The sequence below is a fragment of the Dermacentor albipictus genome, unplaced genomic scaffold (assembly GCF_038994185.2).
Source record: "Dermacentor albipictus isolate Rhodes 1998 colony unplaced genomic scaffold, USDA_Dalb.pri_finalv2 scaffold_26, whole genome shotgun sequence".
Lineage (NCBI taxonomy): Eukaryota > Metazoa > Arthropoda > Arachnida > Ixodida > Ixodidae > Dermacentor > Dermacentor albipictus.
In genome coordinates this window covers 2,708,976-2,728,646 of record NW_027225580.1, presented here as the reverse complement: position 1 = coordinate 2,728,646, position 19,671 = coordinate 2,708,976, and the positions used below count along the sequence as shown (strand labels likewise).

The following is a 19,671-nucleotide window of genomic DNA, read 5'->3' as shown; positions in this document are numbered from 1 at the left end:
ACTGGAGAATAAATTATTAATACTGCTCAGCGTGTATTAACATAAAGATATGTGTTTCTCACTGTCTGCTTCTTTCCAGGTCAGTCCATCTTTCAATGCACCTGCCATCTGTTTGTGGATAGGGAGCTCGTAATACCAAACATCGGCTTGATGCTGGCTATTGAGCGGCTGTTTGCTGTCCACTACTACTTGAACGTCAAATATGAAGCACGTGTAGGGGCAGCCCTTGAATTTCTTCAGAGGTAAGTACCTCTTGCTTCTTGAGACATTTGGAGAAAAAAATGTTGCAATAACAAAGCAACTCTCTTCAAGACACCGCACAACCTTAGTCTAGAAAAGCACTAAAGACATCAGCATTCTGCAAGGCGAAACACTTCTATGAGTGGTATAAACTAGGGGTGTGCGAATATCGAAATTTTCGAATACGAATCGAATACGAATGAGGCAAAAAACTGTCTTCGAATATCGAATCGAATATCGAATATGTGTCTAGTATTAAAAAGTTCAAAACGAGGTTACAATAGCTTTATTACCCTTTTAAGAATAATATTGCATTATACAAGGCTGCTTCAAGTTAGAGAGGCACTCATTATAGGTAATGCACTCAGGTAACGTCAGGTAATGCTCTCAGTCAGGTAATGTCCTTGTTACAGGTTATTGTAAAGGAAAATTAACTGCTTAACATGTTCAGAAAGTAAGCGCCCTCTATGCATTGTGACAACATTTCCACCCATAGAAAAGCCTCTTTCACTAGGAAGGTGGCAGGGATGGCCAAATACTTATGGGCGAGTACACTTAAAAGCGGGTACTTGACGCGGCCAATGACTGCCACCACTCACAGGGATCCTTGCCCCTTTCCAGAAGAGGCTTTTTCGCATAGGTTGTAACTTCCTTCTGAGGGCCAGATGTCGAATGTGTCTTCTCCCTGTTCATCATTAGATCGTCAAAATTCCATAAACTCATATTTTACATATATACATATGTAAAACACACACACACACACACACACACACACACACACACACACACACACACACACACACACACATATATACATACACACACACATATATATATATATATATATTCATTACTTATTTTATTGCGTATACTTACAGAACACGAAAGTACGTCATATATCGTTATGAAAATTGCTGGAATAAAGCTGGGTAAAAAGAAACCGATACTGATCATGTCTCACGGGCGTTATGCAGATACACTGCAACAGAGGCTACAGATAATAAGCGGATCATGCGAAGTTCTTTGTGAAAAAACATGTTCTTAGGAGAATGCATAGCAAGCATATAATTCGTTAATTGCTCAATTATTCACAGTCTGTCCGAATATTCGCCGTTTCTACCATTGTTCGGCCGTCCTCGAATATTCGAAAATTTCCGAATATGCATTCCTCGAATCGAATACGCTTCGAATATAGAAAATATTCGATTCGTATTCGAAATTTCGAATATTCGCACACCCCTAGTATAAACTGATACACACAAATCAAAGCTGAGCCTATTGAAAAAAAGAAATGTGCATCTGCTTTGGATTGTATGGTAGTAAAAATTATCAGAGTTCAGTGCAATTAGTGAAAATTGAATTTTAAGCACTCCAAATATTTGTAATGGGGTATAAAACCAGCTGTTCGTGTTGGTAATTTGTTTATTACGAGTATTTCTACTACTGTAGCATGTCCTTACAGGCTAACTTTCACGACATAGAAATAAGACACAATATTTTCATTTTTTTGTAGAGTTCTTCCTCTCTTAACTGCAATATTGCCTGTACATTGCAACTGCGCCATTGCACATCCCGCATAAAACCATGTATCTGCTGCCTGCACATACTTCTTTGTACCCGAAATCCTTCGTTCGGACGCCGCCGATCAAACTGTACAATTTCAAGGCCGCTATAGAAGAAATTTTTCTTTATCGAACAGAAGCCCGTCCTTCATGTAAATACTCTGACAGAGGTGTTTGATGAATTAATAAATTCTTTGAACGCAGCAGACAGTAGATATTCCACAGAGCTAACATGGAACACAGCTATGTATCGCGATAGATAGATTTTATTAGCTTGTTTAATCACCTTGCTTTTTATAACGTGCTATTAGCACTAAAAAGAAGGGTGAATATAGGTGACCTACTTGCTGTAATATGTGCGCTACAGTTGGCAGTTCTCAACTTATTTTTTCTGTAAAAGTTCCTTCTAGCCGAGACTGGCCAAGGTAACACTGTATGGTATTACCTTGTCTGTTATGCCCTGCCATATTTACACAAAAAGCAGGTAATGATGGTCTGAAGGAAGCATGTGAGGCTAGGCAGTATACTTTGCAAGTTGTATCTGCAAGTTACAGTGACATGTATTGGTGTGCTTAATCTCCCTTACACTTGTACAGATAACATTGCCTGTCGACAATATTACTCAAGAAAATGAACACAAAGCATATTTATTGGACTAGTGTCGTTGGGTTTTATTTTCATTATACTGCTTTTGACTTCTCCATCAGGAAGACATGCCATCTTTCATTTCTGCATTGTGTTACATTGAAAGTATTACTTTTTCTTTGCTGAGATTTCGCAGTTTCAAGCTAAAAGTCATCATATTATCGCTTCTTGTATATATAAGAACAAAGGTTTCAGTTGGTCCATCACTGATTATGCCTGTTAAGAATGCAGGAACAGATATACATATACAAGCTGTTCATTACATGGATACTGTCATGGCTGCATGTATTTCCATTGCAGCGTGGAATAGCCTAGCATGAGTGCCAAGATTTGAATAGATGATTGTCTGTAGCTGTGGATATCTGTGTTTATGTACTGGTAGGGGCTGAAATTATGGGCCAAGCTTAGTAGAGGATGCAGCACCAACCTGGAAATTTAATTTAGTTACCACAACGGTTTTTTGCATAGCTGTTTTTAATTGCATTTGTCACCTGCCTATCTCTTATTCATTCCAGATACCTCGTCGGTAATCAGCACAGGAGGGCACACGGCAGCAAATTAAAAGGAGCAAAGGTGCCCGTTCGAAAGATCTGGCAGTGTGCGCAGAGATTGCATCATTCAAGAAGAAATGGAGCTCTGTGAGTCTGTTATTATTGCTTGGTTGACTTCAGGTACTGACTTGCATTTCCTGCTTTTCATTTCCAGCTCCTCTGATGGCCGAAGACAGGCTCTTGTTCTGGCTGACGTGCATGTTCTTTGAATACACAATGGAAAATTGACCTTCTTATGTTTGTCTTTTTTCCAGACTATCCTGAGTATTCATGTAACCTTTACGGAGTATCAGTTATTACTGCATGAAAGACATTTGGTGGTGTTGGAAAAGGAGAAAGTTCACCAACAAAAGTTCAGCTCCTCATTCTCATACAAGAACCAAAAGGTTGTTTTGTTCATTATTCTGGCTAACATCTTTATTTCCTAATAGACTCGACTGCACGAGTTCCACTTTAATTAGACTACGTAACAGATGGCTACAACAATGGGGATTACTGCACAACACAGAAGGAAAGGAGTGACACACGAGCACCTGTAGCAACCGCTGGAGTTGAGATTCCTTTTCTTCCGTCTACTTATGTTGCATTATTTTATGATAGTATTTACATTACTCATGAAACCTGCACAACAGCACAGCAACCGTACAAATTCATTACGGTGTCATTCAGTCACAGTTTCTCACAGGTGAGATCCCTTGTGCTGCAGTTGCGGTTCCGACCCTGAACTTGCATGTTAGTTATATAGCCGTTCACCCGTGGTGCGGCATTTACAATGTTGGTAGGTAACTACGGCTTTAAAAGTTTTCATTCATGGTACAGCATCAGCAACGTTGGGAGATACTATGGCTCTATTGGTAGTTTCTTGTGGTACGGGATTGGTAATGTTAAGGAACGCTACGGCTTCAAAGGTAGTTTCTTGAGTTACGGCATTGATAATGTTGGTTGGTAACTACGGCTGCAGTAGTATCATGTATCGTTACGGGAACTCCCTGGCATCAAGAGTTAGCAGGTTGTTTTACCGTAATAAGATGGTGGTTTTTTTAACAGTGTGCGTACTACTTCCATTGCTCAAGGTAACACACAACTATGTTGTATTTCTTCGCGGAAATATGCCACTTCCAGTTATTTCTAGCTTTATCGCAATTTCCAATCAGTGATCACCTCCTCTAGCCGATGGTGAATCTGATATCTCGGTCTCTAGGCTCGGGCAGCGTGTCTTCGCCCGTGGCACAATTATCAGCGCTCAGATCCCTTGTTCACTCCTGCTTGTCCAGGAAGTGGTGCAAAGGGACAGGCCACCAGATCCTGTTCAACCTATGCCTGGCGCTTGTCGGAGCCCTGGCCTCGTTCGTGGCGATGGCCGCGCTTCCCAAGCACCGTGCCAGCCTGGTCTCCTGCACGTGCGTGGGTGCCGCGCTCCACTACTTCCTGCTCGTGTCCTTCGCCTGGACCTTCGTCGAGTCCCTGCTGCAGTACCTGCGCTTCGTCCGCGTCCTCGGGGCGTATGTGCCCAACCTCGTGCTCAAGGCAGCCTTCGGAGCGTGGGGTCAGTGCTCGCAAATCATCGGGGGAGTGTAGGGTGCCTGTGTGCTATACTTCTCAACATGTCACGTAGGATGCGAGTTCAACTGCCCGCCTCGCACATGGAACGAGCATTTTGTCGCTCTCGGCCACCACAGCATGCATCTGAACAGGGAGGTATACGGAGTACTGAAAACATTATTGTGCGCGAAACGGAAACTAAGACAAAGGCAGAAGCACGTAGGCGAGACCATATGTAGCCTCGTCGTGTTAGTTTTCATTTTGCGCTCATAAATGTTCTTTCTTTAGATGAGAAACTTCCCCAGCAAGGAGCAAGACACGTTTTGCCTGTCTGGAGTGCTCGTGTAATTTTTCAACGTACGATGTGTGCTTGTTTACTGCAGCAGGCGCATGGACACAACTGTTGCACTCCACTTTCGATGGTGGTCCATACCTGTGTCGCAGTGTATCACTCAGTGCCGTGGTGGCTCTACATGCTTTCACAGTGACGGTGCTAATGCGGCTGTTTTGCTTGCGCTGGACGCCGTGCTTTGTTCTTTTAAAACATGCAAAAGAGATCTGCACTGCAGACATGCGGACGCGTAGGGACATCACTTGTCATACTTCAGTTTTTGTCGGAGCTCGGAAAAGCATAGCTGCGTCTCAATGGCTGTAAGTCATGTTTCTGTGTGCGTTCTTGAACTTTTGATTTTCTTTGTTCTTCATGACAGAGCAAATACACAAGGTCGAGCCGACTGTAAATGAACCAGCTTAGAGCGAACCCTCGCTTTTGTAAGAACATTTTGACGTCGGCCAACAGACCTCGCAAGAAGGCTGTAGGAGATTTTCCAAATATACCGACAAAGTCTCCGCGCCAGCTGGGTTACGATGAAAGGAAAGTAGGAGACGCGTAGCCGTTCATGGCTGTGGAACCCATAAGCCGACATGCATTGAAACGTAGCAAGCGCGCACACGCCTGAAATCGGCTGGAAAGAATCGTGTATTCGCACGGGAGCGCTGTGCAAGGAAGCACCTTTGCAGTGATATTAAGGATTTTTTAAATACGAAATGACACTTCTCATGGCACACATTAAACACCTCCGTGCCAATAAACTGCCAATATCTTCTCAGTTCTCGCTTTTCCTCACTTTTTTTTTAAATTACTTTTTGCTGACTCATGAGCAGCATCAGGTCGTTTCCCTGTTTATTTCAGGTTTCGATGTGGCGTCAGCTCACGTCTACCATCGGCATCACGTCACTTTAATATTCGCACAACTTAATTCATAATAGCAGAGTTAACGTCTTTATTGTAGCCGGAAGATGGACACGAACTTCAAGGAATAAAATTCTACGATTTAGTTCGGGCGGCAAATTTAGGGCGCTGCATATTCGCCAAGCAAGAGCGGTAGCATTTTCACAACTTGATAACCTGACGATATTTTTGCCACGACATTGCTAATACAGTCGCCGACCGTTTATTCGGACCTCACGGGGACTGCGAAAATGTCCGAATAAACAGGTGTCCGAAAAAACAGATTAAGAGAAAAAAAATTTAAATCCTTTATTTCCACGCACTTATTCGGGCTCGGCAGTAGGCTTGGAAGAAATCGTGAATGCGCCGTTGCACGCTGTTCCGTTTACGCGCAATTAGATAAGCCTGAATCTCGGAGAGGGTCGTACGGTCACTATTAGCGGCTGAAAGCACAGTCACTGCTTGTACACGCTCCGCATGCGACGGCAGCGTAGCACATGGTGCGTCATCTTCCGACTCAGAGTCATCGTCCGGCGGTGCAGCAGAAACCTGACGAATGATCTTGCCGTCGTCGAGTTCTGCGCATGTCAATACAGCAGTGTCAGCTCCTATGAAACTGTCAAATGAGACGGTGTCCGGAATCGCAATGCAACCACTGCACAGTTCTCGGCAATACATTTTCCGCGTCAGTAGGGAGCACATCGGAAGGTGACAAGTCTTAGGCCTCCCGGCACCCGCTTGCCGGCGTTCCCCAGCGCAGTCTGCGCGGGCACTGTCGGCGCCATTAGACCCTTGACGCGATGTTTACGTATGGCGCGTTGGCTAACCGAAACCTCGACACAGCACACAAAGCAAACGCCACCGTGCCGACACCAGTCGCACAAACGAAAAACGCGGCCTGCTCGCAGCGTCTTGCGCGAAGAAACAAGTCAGCTGCTGGATTGTCTTGACATGGCTTACTAAGCTGAAACCGGAACTGCCGCAGAGCCACTCTAGCTAACCAGCCAGAAACAATGATGATGAGCGGGGATTTCCAGTAGCGCCACTTCGTGGGGCAGCAAGGAAGCTCCGTTCAAAACAAAAATGGCGTTCAGCAAATCGAACCATGCACCGGTCAGAGTCGGTGCATGGCGCTCTTGACCGAGTTGGCTCAAGGAGTGTCCGAAAAATCAGACGAGAGGTTGCAAGGTGTCCGAACTTTCGGCAGTAGTTATACATTATGGTCTATGGGGAGAATGGCGGTGCCGCGAGGCTGACCGAATAATCGGGCATGTCCGAATTTTCGGAGTCCGGAAAATCGGTCGGCGACTGTAATGCCAAAGAAGAAGTTCTAAGGCACAGGCGGTGCACAAATTTAATCAACCTATGAAAGCACCATAAAACTTGTTATTTATAATATTGAGTCCACTTATAACGATGTCAAGAAGAACGAAAAATCCGATCGTCATAACTGATCTCATGGCTATATCTGGGCTTCCGTGAAAGAAGAAAAATAAACCTACTCAACATACCTTTGTAGCTCCGAAACCAAACTTGCCACGTACGATAAAAAAAAAAATTTACGTTGTAGAAACAAAGCTGCGAAAAATGAAACGTTTATTTTTACCTCCAAACAGCGTGTCAACCGTTAGGCGCGCTCAAATAGTCTGAAATCTGCGCTTGCTTTCGCGGAAGTTTCACGTTCACAACCGCGGTGTGCATCGGGTCCAGCGGCTGCGCAAACACTGGCGGCTATAATTTAGCGTGCATCAAATCGGTGAGCGACTCTATCGACGACAGCACACTTTGCGTGAACATCGGGGCCGGTTTCAATCTCATCGCTTCCGTCGAACAACGCCGCCGTCTGTCGCGACAACGATGGCCCCGTCGCAGAATCTTTGCAAGAACGAGGCAACGCTATCTGCACTTAGAAACTCCTCCGTCGAAGCACCACCTATTTCATTGCCCGTAGCGACGTGCTCTCAGAGTTCGGTGATGTTAGCGGCTGCCACCGTGTTTATTTCACACGTGAGGGGGTTTCGCCCTGGCGCACAAAGCCAGCCGTTTCCGTTGATCAGCGTGGCCACTGGTACTAGCCTTCATAATCGTGCCGGTCGCGGTTCTCGGATTCGTTGATATCGACTGCGCGAGCTCGTACTTTGAGTCTTGCAAAATTTGCAGCTTCGTCTCAAACGACACAGCCTTGCGCTTTGTCGGCGCACCTACAGCTGCGCCTGCGGCGTGTTTCTGCGATCGCTGATGAAGAGAGGGAGATTGTTAAAAAAAGGCCCCAAGCGCGGGTCGCCTTTTTTTTATTATTTGTTTCCCCGTTTTCCACGCTCGCCCGCAACGCGGACGCTAAGCAGGTGGCGCCATCTCGTGGCACGCTGCGCCAACTTGCAATGCTTTCCATAGGTTTCGCAATCGACGCGCTGACACGACGCGCAGCGCTGTAATGGCGGCAGATACGAACTCGCTAAGACAAACTTTCCGCCCTGTCTCGGTTAACGGGAACTTAGCAATGCAAATTTAACAATTATTCTGCATGGAAAACGCCGCCCAAAAGGCAGAATTTCGATCGTTCTATCCGATATGCGGTGAAGAACATATCATTACATGTCTTTTTTTTTTCTCATAGCCCTAATGCATAAGTTCATACTCTGATGTCCACTCATCGTTATAACCGATATATCCTTATCGCTATAAGTGGACCGTAGTAGGATATTGTGCTCAAGATTGCATCAACAATATCATCCAGTGGGAACTGAATTGGCATTTGAGCTTGACACTCATTCCAGACACGTATATTAAAAAAAAAGAAAGAAAAAAGATGTGAACGTCAGTAAGCGTTATCAACAACGGCTTTATAAGTCTCAAAATTATGCGCATACTTTAAAGCAGGCGCAGTTGACTATTTTTGACAAGAAATTTCAACCACCATACAATTATTTATGCTGGTTCTGAATGCTCATTTCTAGGGGTAACGTTGGACTCAAACATCAATTACGTAAAGTACATTACTAACTTAAAATGCAAGTTATGCACCTGACATCATATTACTCAAGGTCGATCCTCTTTCAATCACCGACCTTGCTTACACTATACTATGCATTTATGAAAAGTGCCATTATTATTTTATGACATGTATAGCAAGATTTAACTTTGCTACAACGTTTACTGAACCAAGCTACCAGAATCTTCAGCCCATTCCATAGTAATGGCCTCTGTGCTCCTTTATGAACACAGACTAGTGTGATTATCAGCCTAGTTAATGTTTGGATCACCCTTTTCAGGGCACTTAACGACCTTATTCATGTGAGCATTTTCTGCGAGTCATCTCTCGTTAACAGAAATCATGCTAACTTGCTACCCATCACAATTTAATTTTACTAAAGACATGAACTAATTACAAAAAAACACTGCATAGTTTTCAGCTTTATCCTTTTGGATAACCTCCTGTTATATACCGGCCGGGTGTTTCAGCGAACACTTTCAAAACTTTTTAAAAACGGCCTGTGGCAGCTAGCACAATTATAGTCCATGAGCTGGTCTACTCAAAGAGGCAGACGTTACTTGTGAAAAAAAGCTAAATGCAGAATCGACTAATTAAATCACTAATTATGTTTTTAACTTACTACCTTATGGAACATATTGCAATTTATAAGTTCACAAGGCGGATCCACTTGGAACAAATTCTCATGATGACACCACTTTCGAGGTATTGATTCCCAAACTTTGCGGAGAAATGCATCAGCATTCCCTTACTTATGTGCTTCAATACGTAAAACGACGTTTTGTTAAGGAAGTGGAACGACGGTGCATTTTTCCCGCAAATTTGACGGCGCATATCTCGTGAATGGTGAGATACAATTCTTTTCACGCGGTTATGCCTTGCGGTCTTACCCACTACAATCTGTAAATTGCAGTATGTGCCATAAGGTAATTAGTAAACGCTTAATTAGTGTTTTTTATTGATTAGTCGAATGTGCATTTCAATTTTTTTCCAAGTAATGTCCGCCTCGAGTAGACCAGGGGCTCTATAACGTAAACTATTCCAACATATTTTTATTCCAATCTCCTGACGTCAAATTTGCGTAACGGCGGACGCAAGGATCGGCCGGTCACACGCAGGGTTGTCTGATCAAACCAATCAAATGCTCTCCTCATTCATAGGAGGTAACTTTTGTTTGCTTCAAAAACGAATAATATTGCCTACACTGAGCGGCTTGTCTTATCTAACTGGCTGACAAGAGGCGATGAGCACACTAAAGTGGAGAGGGATTCGACGGGGCCGAGCCATTGCACTGAAAATTGATAACCAAATCAAGAGGGTGGTGCCGGCATCTGCGATTGGTCCGCTTTCCCTTACTTAGCTTGCGGTGGCTCGTCGGAAATCGCGGCGACATGCAATGGAAGCTTAAGAATGACGCTGAAACGAATCCTCAGCAAAGAAGAGTTGGCAGAACAAGGTCATAAACGTGCCGAAAGTGTTGGAAAATGTTACACGGCCCCGCAAGAAGTTTTATTATACGCAATTAAATCCATGCTCTCCAGCACGTGCGAGTCGCCAGTACCTGAGCGATCGGCGGCAGCCATCTTTTATTACTTTTGGAACTGGACAGCCTGCGGCTATTCAGAAGAAAATTCAGTTTTGTTCGGCATATTAATGCATCTTTATCGCGTACACGTCACTTTGACGCAGAGAGTTTTTGCGGTTTTGTGACGTCGCTTGACAGGCAGGTGAAGTGGGTGCAGCCCGAAAACTTTGGCCAATAGCCAAGGGATAATTGCGAAAAGGGGTCGAATCAGAAATAACTATCTTTCTTTTGTTTGATCAAATCATGCATAATCAGTGTGTACACGTCATATCAGATGGGGAGCTATCACGGTTTTCGTGACGTCGCGTGACAGACAGGTTAAGTTGGGGTGGTCCAAAAAAGTTATTGACCAATCGTGGAGGGCTGATTGCAGAATTGGAATAGAAAAGTTTGTAATAGTTTACGTTATAGCGCCCCAGCTCATAGACTAGAATTGTGCTATCGGTCACATGCAATTTTTAAAAATGTTTGGAAGTGTTCGCTGAAACACTGGCCCTTGCTATTGTGTTGTCCCCATCTTTATGTTCTCGTAAACAATTGTTTTGTTTTCGGTTAAATAGCTAACTTTTGATGTGTGGTGCATAATATTTCACTTGCTATTACCATATCCATGCTTTTGAGTGTTGACATTACTTTATGTATTTTTGTGAGTTTCTAATCGCTGGCATATTTTTTATGTAGTTTGTAGCTTTTTGTTATTATTTGTTACTGTAGCAATACACACTTCCAATGCTAGTCTACTCAAATTTTGTACTTTATCTTTGCTGCTTTTAAAATGTACTACACCATTCATTTACGGACAAGTCCCCACACAGCTTTACGAACTGGGAGCTCCTCCGGCATATTCCAATAGGAAGGCACAAAACTGACTGCCCTGAATAAACTGAAACTGAAATGACGCAAGATTTATTGTTAAGGATGAAGCGCTATTCTTGCAGCTTGATCACTTGATGAATTGTTTTGAGCGCAGGTCTAATTCTTCTTTTATGGCAAGGACTTTTTGAGCGGAGTTCTGTTACACGTCGGCTCGACTGTCTTGCATGTTTCTAACACGTTTCGAAGACCTATTTTAAATTTCAAGGTAAAACGAGCCTCAATTTTCATTATTAGAAACAATTAGGCAAACCTCTGAATCATCACGCACTTCTCATTGTGCAACTGCAAATGCATCTGCGTAGTGCGGCAGCACATTGCCTTAGGAAATAGTATGTTACAAATCTCAGTGCACTGGTTAATTTAGCGACTCTATTGTCATGGATGAAAACAGAAATACCTGAATGATAAACAATTTGCATACAATGTGTGCTGCCTGCCCGTAATACAGCCTCGGCCCTTTTTTTCTCCCTTGTTCTTTAGGAGCTCCAATGCTGGTCATACTGTGCATCCTCATAGTGAACCCTACGCAGTATCACAAACGGAAAGACTTGCAAGTATGGGAGTCACGAAAACATTTCTCTGATCTATGCAAATGCGCTAGCTGCACTTCTTAGAGACCCGTTCAAGGTGCGGCCACCCTGGCGCCGAAAACGCGCGCGGCATGCCACACGTCGAACGTGCGCCGCGAAAACAGGCAAGCGGCAAAATTTTCCGGTCCTGCTGTGGAGTGAATAAATCTAGGGGCGATTTTTTTTTTCCGTCATGACGTTCGCCGTCGATCGAGGAGAGAAGTGTGGAATGGCCGATTCTTTCACTTGGCCAAACAAGTCAAATGCCGCGAGGAACTATATACGCCCTCCCCTTTCAGCATCGCTGATCTCAGCCACAGTGATTACAGCTTAGCTTAGAGCGAATTGCTTGTCTGCGCTGTGGCAAAGACGCAAGTGTGGCCATGCCAATGCTGGCGCGTTCTGCCTCCTGCGGCATGTCGCGTGCGCATTTCACCAGCTAGTGCAGATGTACCTTCACGCAGTGGCCTGGTTTCCAGGTGACTTGTGTATAAAAAATTACAGTGAACGTGGCAGGAACGGTGGCCAACTGTGTACCCTTACTTGTACCTTTCCCTCGCTCCTTTCCCCACGCATGGTGTACCATGAGCAGCTCCTGGCTGGAAGCTGAGGCCCTGCTCTACAGCTTCCTCTTGCCCGTTGGGCTAATCCTGGCGGCCAATGTGATCGTGTTCGGTGTGGTCGCGTTCAGCATCTACTGCCGCCACTAGAAAGTACTGCGCAGCACTCAGAGCCAGGTGGAGCTGGCCAATGCACAGCTGTGCGCCACCATATGCATCGTCTTCCTCCTGGGTCAGTAGACACCTTTTGTTGTAGCACGTGTTGAGCAACAGAATGCTGCGTCGGGAGTTAATCATGTTGCTCTACGATTTTCTCATTCACACTTTTCATCTAATATAATATCTGTGAAGTTGATTAATTAATAAAACTAATTATTTAATTAGGCAGAATGCAAGAAATAGTCTATCTCCAAGCGACGGCAAACAGCAATACCTTGGTTGTGTCCAGCCACGTGACATTTGCGTATTTTCAGAACTCGGTGCATGATAGTTTCTTTCAATAAAGTTGTGAGAAGCTAACAAACCAGGACACCAAAGACAACATAGGGGAATTACTTCTAATTGCTAATCGAATTAAAGAAATGATAAATTGATGGAAATAAGTGGATGAAAAAACTTGCCGCAGGTGGGGAACGATCCCACGTCTTCGCATTAAGTGCGCCCTGCTCTGCCAGTTGAGTTACCGCGGCGCCGTTGCCTATCCACTTTCTTGGGTATTTATGTTTTACTACTAGTACTAACCTTGGGAGTTTTAGCCAGCGCCAGCTCTCGCAAGCCTTGGCGGCAGATCTGGAACATCCTTCCTGCCACAGGCGTCATGCGTACGTGGTCTTTTTGGGTGAAGGAAACTGGTCAGTAAACACACACGTGCTATATGTACCATATTTACTCGCATAATGATCGCACTTTTTTGTCAGAAAAATTGACGCAAATTAAGGGGTGCAATCACTACGCGGGTTAAATTTCCCGCGAAGAAAAAAAGTATTTTTTTTTTTTGTCACGCGTTTGCTGCGAGATGCGGGTGCGGGACACCAAAACAAAAATGGCGGCCGGCGGAGCAAGCCGAACGTGCCGAACGCGATTTTTTTTCTTCTCGTGAGTACATTACGTGCATCGAAACAGTTTCTTCTGTATCAGTGATGAATAATATCGTTAATATCGGCAAGTTTGTGGCAATAACGTAGCCATGTCCACTTTGAGGGGACAGAAACAGGTAAGCGCGCTTCATTTGTAGTCTTCCGTGAGCGCCCGATGCGAGGCGACCCACTGACCTTTGGTTCCCGTCGAGTCCTGATTGTACCCCTAATTTAAAGCAAACAACCGCATTTCGAAAAGTAAGTCCTGGAACCATTACACCTTTCCATTACCTCGGAGGACCTCGTACCTGTTGTATCCCCATAGCGCTCTGTGCTTCATTATGGCTACATTTCTCTTCCCCTTTGCTGTTATAGTTTTTTCCTTTGTTTCCATATATCCATTGCCTTCGTTTATCCATATACTAAGGTATTTATATTCTGTTACCCGAGGTATTTTTTGGCCCTGTATCTCCACTGTCTGTTCACTGTTTTCATTGAATACCATAACACCTGATTTTCTAACACTAAATTTCAAACCTAAATTGTTGCCTTCCTGTCCACAGATATTAGCCAGACGTTGCAAATCACTTTGCTTGTTACCTAGCAACACAATGTCATCCGCATAAAACAAACTTGAGAATTGCTGCTCTATTACTGTACCTGCCTGTTTGTATGAGAGATTAAACCCGACATTACTTCCTTCTAGCGCCCTCTCCATCCTCGCCATGTACATCATGAACAGCAGCGGGGATAAAGGGCACCCCTCCCTCAGTTTCTTGTTGATATGAACTTTCTCCTCACTCCTCATCCTTTCCCATTGAACGGAAACAATATTTTCTAGGTAAAGCTCTCAAAAGCTGTAGACAATCGTTACCCAAGCCTTCCCCTTCCAGAATATCCCACAAAATGTTGCGGTCTACATGCTCGTAGGCTCCTGTAATGTCTAAAAAGGCCACATACAAAGGTCTGCTTTCTGCTTTTGATATTTCAATACACTGAGTAAGAGCAAACAAGTTGTCATCCAAACGCCTACCTATTCTGAAACCATTCTGAAGCTCTCCCAAAATGCGATTATTCTCTGTCCATGCTTGAAGCTTTAATTTGATTGCCTGCATTGCTAGCCTGTATATTACCGATGAAATGGTCAACGGTCTATACGAGTGAATTCTGTCTTTCTCCCCCTTTCCTTTATAAATCAAATTCATTCTACTTTGTTGCCAACTGTCTGGTATTCGTCTATCTTTTAAAGTTCTTTCCACTGCTTTCACCAGAGCTTCCATACTTTTTGGTCCTAGTTCATTTATCAGCCTAATGGGAACCTCGTCTAGCCCTGTGGCTGTACGTTTAGGAATTTTCTCTTCCGCTTTCTTCCAGTTTAAATTTGTCAGCACCAGCTGCCTTTCCCCTTGGGTCTCTTTCATGCTCTTTTTTTCAACAAGTATAACCTGGTCATTGCCTCGGAAAGATTCGGCGGTTGCTTTTCGGATGTAATTTATTGCCGCTTCTCCTTCGAGTCTGTTTTCATCTTCGCCTAGGATATGTTGTTGTATTGTTGTTGACTTCCTGCCTAATAATTTTATGTGGTTCCAAAATATTCTAGGTGCGGCCTTCTGTTTCTCACGTATTTCTGACAACCAATGTTCACTTTCACCTTTTAATTATGCTTGCACCAGTATTTGAACCATAGACTTTTTCTCCTGGTATATTTCCCATTTACTAGTTACTTCATCCTGTGGCAACTGCGCCTTCTTTGCCTGCCTGTGCTCTCGAGATGCTTTCTGTTGTTCGGCAATCGCTTCTCGTATCCCCTTGTTCCACGAGCTTTTCGGTTTCTTTTTTCCTTTCCAACGAACATGTTGTTTATCTTGCCTATTTCTGTCGTTATTATACTTAGAAGCTCACCATATTCCCACTCTTTACTTGGCCATTTGCCAAGTTCTTCAACTCTAGTGACTATATTTGCTATTTGTTCAGCGTTCTAATTTGGGCTGGCCATTTTGCTCTCCTTGCTCTCTTTCCCAACTACATATCCCATTTTCAATATGATGCGTTTGTGGTCACTCCCTATGCTGCTAAACCCTTCCTCATCGATGACCATTTCTCTCAACTTATCATGAATTCCTTCTGTCATCAGACAGTAATCAATGGTCGATAACCAGTTTCCCACTTCGCACGTGATGTGTGCTTCACACTTCGGCCCTGTATTCACGATCACGAGCTTATGTTGCTCACAAAGGTCTAGCATTGACTTCCCGTTATTGTCGGTATAGCCTTCTAAATCCTGTATGTGGGCATTCATGTCATCTACTAGGACAATTTCAGCACCATTCCCGAAACCCTTAATATCAGCGCTTATGCATTCCACTGACTCTTTATTCTTCTTTGTGCAATTTTTTCCGGTCCACAAATACGTAACGCCCAGCCAAGTTTCTTTCCCACTCATTGTACCTGATAACCAATGATGCTCTTGACATTGTGAATTTACTCTTTTCCATTTGGCTCCCTGATGGATGAGCGTTCCGACTCCCCCTCCCTTTCTTTCAGACTTAGTTCTGTTGCACCCTTCCCAAACATAATTCTCAATAACTGGTGGCTTTTCTGAGTCTCTAAGGTGCGTTTTTGTAACCGCATACACCCCTATTTGTTCTCTATGTAACTGCTCCTCAATCTCTGCCCACTTTTCCTTTCTTCTGCCGCCCTGCATGTATATGTAGCCTATTGCATGGCGAGCTCTTTTTCTTGCTTTCCTTCTTTTTCTGTTATCGATGGCGGTGCTCTTCTGATGTTCCCCTAGGGGACCTTCGTCATTACTATCTACTCTGACCACATGAGCGCCCGCGGGCCCCCTAAAAATGCAACAGCGTGACCACCAAGTCGCCGGCCCACTTCTTGTGCTAGCCTGTAATTGAAGTGGATCCCTTCTCGTTTAAAACCACCACAACTTCTCACTTCCTTGTTTACTTCGACAACCTCGAAGCGTTTTTCTTGGCTCATTTTCCATATTGTCTCATTAGCAGCCACTACGGCTCTTTGTACGTGACTGTCACGCACAGGCACCTCCGGCTCCGTCCACACCACGATCTGCACCTGAGGTGATAGCTCGCGTAAGTCATCCTCCCCTTCGCCAAGCGCTGGGCTAGTCCTGGCCCTTTCCTGTTTAGGACGTCATTTAGCCCACCTGCTACTATGACAAGGTTACGCATGTGGGCATTTTCCGCGAGCTTTTCTTTTGCTCGCTCCATGACACAACCCAGTGTCCGCCCTGGAAATGTCCCTACCGCCACTCTTTTGTTGCCTTTCACCCTCCACAATTGCTTTTGCGCACCCAACCAGGTTTGAGTCTCCAGCGATAATCACCCTTTCACTCTCCTACCTCTCCTTGCTTCCCTTTGTCCTTTTCCGCGTGATTCGGACTCGACAAGGGGCATTGTCCCCTGGGCTCCTGCTTTTTTCCGCATGGCGGCCTCAAGGTAGGTGCCGCTCTTTCCAACTAACCCTTCATCACGCTGCATGCGTTCCACGTATTTCACTGACTCCTTCGCCTGTGGCATCGGGTGTCTGCGTTCCATTGTCACTTTCATTGTCATTGCTGCTTCAAGTCTCTTTTCTACTCCCTTCCGTTCATCACGCTCCCTGTTTAGCTCATTTTTGAACTCTTGCCCCTGTTTGAGAAGCTCTTCCTGGAAAGCCTCCATTTTCTGCAGCCTAGTATCGACATCACATTGTGTGCCGTTCGATTCGATGCCCTCTCCATTCTCATCCATCTCCTCATCTGCCTTGAGGGACCCCCCGTGTACTGCATGCTTTACCGACTTTCTCGCCACGTATTGCACGGCTTTTTGCAAATAATGTAATACTGTAATAATGCTACTACTGATGCAAATACTATTATACTATATCAATGTAGAGCATGTGCCTTTTAGCAAAAACCGATACGCACAGGATCCAAATCCTCAAAATGACGCAAAGCAACTCTCACCACTGTTTCAAAAACAGTCAATGCCGTGGAGACCGAAGGTATGACGTGCTCAACCACACGGCCACGCTCTTACTTTTCTACCAATACACGCTCAATAAAACCACTAATAGCTATTTGTCTTGCCACTTCCAAGCTACCATTTCAAGATTACAAACACTCAACATCCCACCCGGCTGCACGTGTTGGAGCACGTGGCACGAAAGGACGCTTTAACCATCCAGCAAAACAAATGTACATGAAGCGGGTGCACCCGAAATACGAGAGACAAAAAAAAGGAAAGCAAAAAAAAACCACCCAATTACTACCGTAAAGACCGGACTATAGGTCGGACCAGAATATAGGTCGATCCCCCAACTAACGAATTCTAAAAATGAAAAAAATCTTTTTCTGTGGCAAAAGTACCGAAAGACATGACACCCTGACCTATAAACAAATGCGACTCGGCGAATTGCACAGTGGTGACAGTATTTATTTAAATGCTGCTCGCATGTGCAACTGGCCAAGTTTTTAGCGGTGTCACGCGAGCATCGACCCGCGTGCTTGTCAACACAGTATTAACGGCGCTGAGCAGTGAAACAAACAAGATACGCGCATGTGTACACATGCCCTTACTTTCGCTATTTCGCCGCTCCGTGCCGTGATGATAAAAGGTGCTGACAAATACGCGGGTCGACGGTCGCGCGATACTGTTAAAAATTCGTCGGGTGTACAGTACACAGAAGGGCACGAAGTCCGCAAGCGCTACTCTGAATCAGAGCAACACGTTTGAACAGAGTCGGATGTCGATTGCTTCTCGCTGTCCAGTCCATAGGCGCGTGCGATCTCTACCGCTTTCAAACGAATGCATTCGACAACAGGCAGCGATCTTACACGCAGCTCTCGGACAGACTCCGCAACCTTGCTTTCCAGTTCTGCAGTCCGCTGCGATCCGGCCACGAAATGACGTTTTCTTTTGGTTGCTGCAAGTTGTAATACGTTGCTTTTGCCTCCGCCACTACCGAATGCTATTTTCGGATACTCCAAGTTCGCGCTGTGCCGCCAGGTTGCCGTAGGCTTCCGCATACTCAATCGCCTTTTTCTTGAAGGTGACGGTGAATTGACGTCGGCTTCCGCTCATTTTGAAACAAAATGAAAATGCAGTCTTTAATTAATATAACTTTGCGACAGTGGAAACACAAAATGCCGGTGCCACAACGTCGCCACGCCATAGAATAAAGAACCAACACCGCGCTGCTGATGATGGCGATGGTGAAGCCTTGGCTGTTTACTTCATCCGCCCATTGTTGCAAGACTTCCGTAGTTTTTCCACCAATGTCTGGTATTAAGTCGAGGGTCGACTTTTTGCGATGGTTTTTTGAAAAAAAGTTCGACCTATATTCCGGTTTTTACGGTATTTACAGGCAAAAAAACCAGCAAATAAAAAACAGAAGCAAGCTTAAAGCATACACAAAAACTTGTGATTTCGTCGCCGCCACGGAGCCCTGAAAAGCACTTCCATTCGCCACAAAATCCAAACAACCTTTTTCGGCGGCGGGACGGCCGCGCCATCTAGGAGCGATTGCTCACACTACTTTGCCCGCAGCAAGTAAAGGCGGGAAGTCTGCCTGCGCATGTGGGTCATTGGCCACCTGTGGTACAGTAGCTAGAATGTGGAGAGCACGAGGGGGTCGTGACACGGAAAAGCCACGCCGACACGAGAGAGACGAAACTGGAGGCGATTGCCTCATGTTGCGCACGCATTGTGCCGCCTGGCAACCGCGTGGATGGTCGCATCTGCGCCTATAAGGGGAGTTCGGTTGCCCCTATCAACCCCTATAAGTTCGGTCTTTCAACCCCTATAACGCTGGTTGCTTTCAAAGGTGCACCGCATAGCAGAGCTCCTCTTTCGGGGCATCCTTGAGCAAGATGTGAACGAAGGCACGCATAAAAAAATGCCTCATAAGCTTCGCTGTGTATAAATTTCAACAGGACACGTTGGATCTGCTGCATTTTTTAAAGCGAAGCTTTCTTTGCCTCTTCCTTCGACTTTCCCACAGCTGCTGCTCCTGCTGCTGTGGGCTGCTGTCGCGCACACTGCCTCGGGTGGTGGTTCAGAGCGTGTATATAGCTGAAAAGTGCGAGTAAGACAGAAAAGGTGACGGGAGGAACTAGTTTTCACGCCACCGCATCGAATGTGCACAGTGCCCTTTAAATCTCCCTCTGTCGGCACACTAGCCGCTTGATAGCTGTAATTATCTGCGACTCTCCTCAGAAGCATTGCGAA

General features: G+C 45.0%; 1 protein-coding gene across 11 annotated transcripts in view; it reads left to right on the top strand.

Moving 5' to 3' along the window:
* The window catches only part of LOC139052545 (uncharacterized), a 107,890-nt gene that overhangs the window by 16,976 nt on the left and 71,243 nt on the right, over positions 1-19,671 (top strand). For 7 of the 11 annotated variants that reach the window (XM_070529655.1, XM_070529657.1, XM_070529656.1 and 4 more), the window contains exons 6-11: positions 80-242; positions 2,963-3,085; positions 4,273-4,544; positions 4,614-4,696; positions 11,705-11,778; positions 12,386-12,585. In XM_070529655.1, coding sequence (XP_070385756.1) covers positions 80-242; positions 2,963-3,085; positions 4,273-4,544; positions 4,614-4,696; positions 11,705-11,740 — 677 coding nt within the window. In that variant the 3' untranslated portion in view covers positions 11,741-11,778; positions 12,386-12,585. Of the gene's footprint in view, positions 1-79; positions 243-2,962; positions 3,086-4,272; positions 4,545-4,613; positions 5,802-11,704; positions 11,779-12,385; positions 12,586-19,671 lie in introns of those variants that run through there. The other 4 variants (XM_070529660.1, XM_070529661.1, XM_070529651.1 and 1 more) reach the window with 4 other exon arrangements.